This window comes from Lagopus leucura, unplaced genomic scaffold (assembly GCF_019238085.1).
Source record: "Lagopus leucura isolate 7727_CA_CO unplaced genomic scaffold, USGS_WTPT01 43837-0_obj-0_obj, whole genome shotgun sequence".
Taxonomy (NCBI): Eukaryota; Metazoa; Chordata; class Aves; order Galliformes; family Phasianidae; genus Lagopus; species Lagopus leucura.
This window is the reverse complement of record NW_024963077.1, coordinates 1-6773: the sequence shown is the minus strand read 5'-3', so window position 1 is coordinate 6773 and position 6773 is coordinate 1. Positions and strand designations below refer to the sequence as shown.

Genomic DNA, 6773 nt, shown 5'->3' with positions numbered 1-6773 from the left:
GAGCCTGGAGGAGCGGATCCAGGAGGAGTGCCGGTTCCTCACGGATGTGTTCAGGGATGAGCAGGGTGAGGAGCACTTCCCTCAGCAGTTGTGCTGAAGGCAGAATCCATCTTGGACCATTTTAATTTCCCCTATGCTAATGCCTAGTGAAAAATCACAGAGTCAAAGAATCATTTCAGTTGGAAAATCCTTCTAAGATCACCAAGTCCAATTCCAGCCCATTCCCAGCATGCCCACTAACCACGTCCCTCAGTGCCACATCAACGCATTTTCTAATGCCTCCATAGATGGTGACTCTGCCACCTCTGTGGGCATCCTCTTCCAATGTCTGACCACTTCTCCTAGAAATTCTACTTAATACCTCACCTACATGTATAGCAATTCAAGGCCATTATGTCTCATCCTATCATGGTTACCTAGGAGAAGTGATCAACACCAAATTCACTGCAACCTTCCTTCTCGGAGTGGAGAAGGGCAATTATTTCTCCACTGAAACTCCTACAAACTGAGCAATCTCAGTTCTCACAGCTGGCCATCAGAGTTGTGTTCCAGACCCTTTACAGCTTTGTTGTCATTCTCTGGACACACTCCAGGGCCTCAATGTCTTTCTTGAAGAGAGGGGCACAAAACTCAACCCAGCACTCAAGGGGGAGCCTCACCAGTGCCAAGAACAGTGGCATGATCACCACCCCCTCCTGCTGACTACACTACAGCTGACACGAGCTAGGATGCCCTTTGCCTTCTTGGCTACGTGGGCACACTACTGGCTCACCTTCAGTCAGCTGCCAACATTTCTCTTCATCTCACAAGCAATGCTGGTAATGTGCCAGCATCCCAGACTCCCTCTACAGGTGTTTTGCCTTCAGATTAACTGATAGATACAGCTATGTAACAGTACTCTTACCCCACCTTTGTCCTCTTGCTGAATTGGAGACCTCTAGGAAATACCATGGACCTGTCAGCACCAATGTTCACAATTAATTCCTATGGTGTTTCCTCTTCTGAGTCATTTCAGATCTTTTTTTCCCAAGCAAACAACCTTTTCCAAGAAGGTGTCCACTGAAAACCACTCATTTCATGTTGACTATTTTCCCTCTGATGATGGTGCTTTCTTCCCTTTTTTTCTGTGGAGTCAAGAAGAGAATTGATTGTTCGGTTTTCCTTCTCCAGGAAATCCTTTCAACCCTCACCTTAAAATCAACAATGCTGTTTCAAACATCATCTGCTCCGTCACCTTTGGCAATCGGTTTGAATATCATGATGAGGACTTCCAAAACTTGCTGCGGATGATGGATGAGACTGTTACCCTCCAAGGGAAGATAATGAGCCAGGTACAGCCCTCCTGCTCCAGCACAGGTGGCCTGCAGATTTGAAGAGCTGTTGTTTCTTCTCTGGAGTCAACTGCAAAAGCTTGAGCACTTTCTTAGCTTCATAGGTGATCTCAAGTTGGGAAAAATTTACCAGGGCACTCATGTCCAGTTCCTGACTCCACACAGAAATATTGAACATCAACACCTATGTCTGAGAGCGTTGCCCAATGACGCCTTGATCTCAGTTAGATCAAGGCTGTGCCCACTACCCCCAGTGCCTGTTCCATGTCCAGTGTTTCCTCTCTCTCAGCCTGACCTCCCCTCACACAGCTCCGTACCAGTCCCTTGGATCCTGTTGCTGTCACCAAAGAGCCGGGCTCAGCTCTGCTCTCTGCAACAAGGCACAGGTTGCTGTGAGGCTTCCTCTCAATTTTCTCCATGGTGCACAAAACAACAGACCTCAGCATTCTTCATACGTTTTGCTGTCTTCATAGCACTCCTTTAGAGCTCTCTGATATGTATCCTAATATATCGCAGCACCCAAAACTACACACTGCTCAAGGTGAGGCCATCAAGCACAGGGGGCTGGTGAATCACAGGAGATGTTTCCCTCTGCTCTGGGGTCATGAGATTTTCCCTGGTGCTTCCCACAGCTGTGTGGTGGCTCTCCGTTGCTGCATGTGTCCTTGCAAAGATGCCAGATGTGCTCCCCTGGATCACAAAGCCAGTCTATCCCCGGCTGGTTTTCCAGTGCTTTGGGAAGGAACTGAAAGCAGTAGAGATTTTGGGCTGTTCCCTAGGAGAGGTTATGGGAAGGAGCAAGAGCTAATGTACAAGGGGCATTTGTTGCCATTCGTCATTCCATTGAAAAGGGTACATCAGCCAGCAATTTCTGTGCAACGTTCAGTTTGCTCTCCCTCCCCCTGCATCACCACTCCCGACCACAGAGTGCCAAGCTCCCTGCTGTGACTCAGGAACTCACTAACCACTCTCACCATGGAGATATCAATCCTTTCCCATGCTCTTCTGGACAGAAGATAATTCCATCTACTCCAACAATGTAGGCTGTGCCTTTGCATGCTTTTCAAGTTCAAAGAATAGGAGGGGTTTTTCAGTCCGTTCTTGCATTTGCTCATCTCTCTTTCTTTCCAAAGCTGTACGTCTTTTTTCCGTCCGTAATAAAATACTTCCCTGGATCCCACCAAACCATTTTGAAAAATGGGAGGCTCATGAAAAGGTTTGTGTGCGAGAAGATCAACAAACATAAGGAAGACCTGAACCCCTCAGAGAGCCGAGACTTCATCGACAGCTACCTGCAGGAGATGGCCAAGGTCAGCAGTGTGGAGCAAGGCCTTCCTCAGTGGGGATTGAGATCAGGAGGGTAGAGAAACAAACCAGATCCTGAGCTGCTGGTGTGTCCATATGTGAGCTCAGGATGGACATTAGTTTTGGAGCATCCATTGGAGGGATGGGGATGCAGAAGTCCTGCAGCTTCTAGCAGAACTCCTAGAAAGGAATGGGTCTGATTTTTGAGGAAGTTCTTGCTTTTAATGTGGCACTAACACTTGATTTTCTGAAGCCCAATGGCAGTGATTTCTGCGAGGATAACCTGGTTGCATGCACTCTCGACCTGTTTTTTGCTGGGACTGAGACCACCTCCACAACCATCCGCTGGGCCCTGCTGTTTATGGCCATATACCCAGAGATTCAAGGTACAAGTAACAGCACTGCTATCCATTCCCTATTTTTAGCCCTTGTAGCTTGGTGAGAGTTTATCCTTGTTGAAAGAAAAAAGTGGAAATATTCTGTTCTCCGACAGATTTACTGCAAGTACTGGTTTTGTTTTCAAGTGTTTACCTTCAGTGTTTTAAAACTTTTCCTAATGATTTTGTTGTTCTTTCTCATGGGACAAAGAGGAAAATGTGCCCATATGCCCCACAAGCACTGGAGACCACTGTGGGCTGTCCAGTAAAGGCAAAAAGGGGCTCTGCCAAGGGCCCATTTAGTGTATGAAGTGAGAGATGAACATGCAGAGAGGTGCCACAAGTCCCCTGGTGGCACAGGATTGACCTGGGATGGTCCTTGGGGGACCCTCACAGCAAAAATGTTGTGGTGTCCCCAGGGTTTCTATGGCTTTGCTGCACCATAGCTGATCCCTGCTCTTTCCAAACAGCCCGTGTGCAAGCTGAGATTGATGCTGTTATTGGGCAGTGCCGACAGCCAGCCCTGGAGGACAGGAACAGCATGCCCTACACCAATGCTGTCATCCATGAAGTGCAGAGGAAAGGCAACATCATCCCTTTCAACGTGCCTAGAGAGGCGGTGAAAGACACAATCCTGGCTGGTTTCCGGGTGCCCAAGGTAAACCCAGTTTGGATCAGTGAGGTCTGAGCAGGAGATTTCCATCTCCCCTTTGCTGCAGGGACAGAGCTGCAGCATTGCTGCCTCTCCCAGAGGTCACTGCTGTGGATCGTGTTGTTTTGCTCACCCAATGCTGTTCTCCAGCACATTGCATTCTCAGTGCCCAGGATGAATGCCATGAGGTGCAGCATCCGGGCATAGCAGGGAGGGACAGAGCCCTGAGCATGCAGCTTTTTCTTAGATGAATTTTTAGGAATAGTTATGTTCATGAGAGAAAAGGGTGGATATATACTGATTGCATATCAAAGTAGTCCAGAAGAAGGCAAACACGGCCCATAAAAGGAGTGGGACACATCCTTGTGAGATCTGACTATGGATGCTCTTCATGGCTGGCACATGGAAGGGTAAAAATCCCCCTCATGATGACAGTGGCAGAGAGAGTGCAAAGTGATTTTCTTTCTCTTGTCTCAGGGCTCTGTTTTGATCCCAAACCTATCCTCTGTGATGTATGACAAAAAGGAATGGGAAACGCCTCACAGTTTTAACCCCGGGCATTTCCTGAAGGACGGTCAGTTCTGGAAAAGGGAGGCTTTTATGCCATTTTCTATAGGTAAGATCAGCTGCAGTTTGATGCTTTTGTGTGGAAGCACTGGGATGTGGCTTTCAGCTGCACAATGGAGAACCTGAGCTAAGCACTGATGGAAAATGCAGACACTTGCTTCGGAACAGGGAAGTGCTACTTGCCCACTGCCCTTATCAGTGCAGACAGACCCCTAGCAATGACCTCTTAGACCTTTATTCACAAACATATGAGACTACAAAAATGCCTGAGAAATGCATTCAGAAATACAAGTGCACTGTGCTGCTGGTCCCATACGACTGAGTTCAATGGGCTTTGCCACCACCACCACAGGGTGCCCTGTCCTGGCCAGCAGCTTCCTTGTGGAGAGTGATTTTAGCATCTCCAAATTTCCTGCCCTAGCATGGCACGCTTTCTCTGGTGATTTGGTTCCATTCCTTGGAGCCCAGCCAGGCACACAGGGAATGCAGCTGAAGTCCTGTTCAATCCCAGCAGGGTAGGATAAAACGTGTGCATACACATTTATATGGATGTGCCCTCATTAAGACCGTGCTACAGCTCCATGGGGGGCTCAGCTGAGATGGCAGTCCTGGTGCTGAAAATGTAAGGTGGGCACGGGGATGCAGGCAGGGTGATGTTCCTGCAGGAGCTGTGTACCAAGGTTTTTCCAGCAGAGAAAGCAGCTGGGCAGCCAGCAGGGCTGACTGGGCGCTGGGTGGCTGTCTCCGCAGGGAAGCGCGCCTGCCTGGGTGAGCTGCTGGCCCGCGCCGAGCTCTTCCTCTTCTTCACGGCTCTGCTCCAGAAATTCACCTTCCAGGCTCCCCCAGACACCATCCTCGACCTCAAATTCACACAGGGAATGACCTTGGCCCCATGGCCCTACAAGATCTGTGCAGTGCCTCGATAGGAAGCAGAGCTACTATTCTCAGAGGGAGAACTCTCAGCTTTGGCACAAGTACACAGACTGAGCTTCTGTGCACCTCTCACCTCTATCTACTTGAATTTCCCTGCTTCTTTATTGCTTACTTATTTACCCATACTGCTTTGTGGGTTACAATAAAGGTTGCAGTCTTCCTTTTCTTCCTCCTTGATGTTTTACACAAGCAGAAGATATGGTGTAGCAAATCAGGAAAGGAAGGTAAGAGACTAGCCTGGCTGAACTGGGACCTTCTAGTTGCCTTCTACAATAGTGTCACTGCATCAGTGGACAAGGGAGGAGCCACTGATGTCATCTGGCTCAACTTCAGTAAGGCCTTTGACATGGAACCCCACAACATCCTTCTCTCCAAATTGGAAAGTATGGATGTGACGGGTGGACTGCTCAATGGACGAAGAACTGGCTGCAGGATTGAGTCAGAGAGTGGTGGTCAATGGCTCAATGTCTGGATGTAGGTTGGTGACAAATGGTGTCTCCCAGGGGTCGATGCTGGGGCTGTTACTCCATCGCTGACATCGACAGTGGAATTAAGTGCATCCTCAGCAAGTTTGCTGGTGCTACCAAGCTGTCGGGTGCAGTTGACACACCAAAGGGATGGGATGCCTTTTGAAGGGATCTAGACAGGCGGAGCAGTGGGCCCAGGTGAACCTCATTCTGCGCGCAGTGGTATAAAGGCACTTCAGCTGTGCTTTCTGACACACCACCTTACTAGAGTGGGCCTCCCTCAAACCTCTGGAAGAACTGTGAAATTTTCTCCCACTGGTTCCTAGAGGGGCCTGAGAGGGTTTTGTATGTGGGGCTGGCAATATTACCTGCTCTGAGGAGTTCCCAGAAGAATGTAGGTAGAACAGTTCAGAAGATTTTCCCCGCAATCTCCTGGCCTGACAGCAAGTCTAAGCCTTTCTCTGTCCTGCTGCAGTTGACATTCTTCCCCCATCAAAACTAGTATAAAGCCTCAGGCTGCTCACTCTACCCTAGCAAGCCTCACTGCATCCCCTACCCTTTTCCTGCCTAGTGTAAAGCCCTTAAATGGAACTCAAAGGCCTGATAGCAGCCTTTCAGTATCTAAAGGGGAGCTACAGGAAACAAAAGGAGAGAAACTTCAGCAGGCCCTGTGGTGATAGCAAAAGGGGAAATGGCTTCAAGTTCAAAAAGGTCTAGATTTAGGTTAGATACAAGCAAAAAATCTTTTATAATGAGAGTGGTGAGGCACTGGAACAGCTTACACAGTGATGTTGTTGATGCCACATCCCTGCAGACTTTCAAGGCGAGGCTGGATCAGCCCTGGACAACATGACCTAGCTGTGGAGTCCCCGTGCATTGCAGGGGAATTGGACTAGATGGCCTTTAAAGGTCCCTTCCAAGTCTACAGATTCTATGATTCTAGGATAATATTCACTTTAAGAGTGGAGCATCTCACGTGAGTGCAAGGGAGCTTTTCTGAGTGCTTTGGAGTCCATGATGGAGCAGGGAATTAACTTGTTAAAGTGTAGCAGGTAAACGCAGCAGCTCCTTTTACTCACTTCCGCATCTCCGCAGCCACAGCTGCCGACCCCCAAACAGAAGCAGCCCGCACCGCCCACCG

The 6773-nt window shown here is 48.9% G+C and overlaps 1 protein-coding gene across 1 annotated transcript; it reads left to right on the top strand.

The window, feature by feature from the left end:
* Positions 1–4: 4 nt before the first annotated feature.
* Positions 5–5330, top strand: LOC122190963 (cytochrome P450 2J4-like; the record flags this gene model as incomplete). The annotated part of the gene is made up of 7 exons (XM_042891147.1): positions 5–65; positions 1171–1331; positions 2465–2641; positions 2890–3022; positions 3484–3671; positions 4143–4281; positions 4983–5330. Coding segments are annotated over 7 exons (1035 nt in total), but the record flags the coding sequence as incomplete, so codon positions are not given.
* Between the last annotated feature and the right edge of the window lie 1443 nt (positions 5331–6773).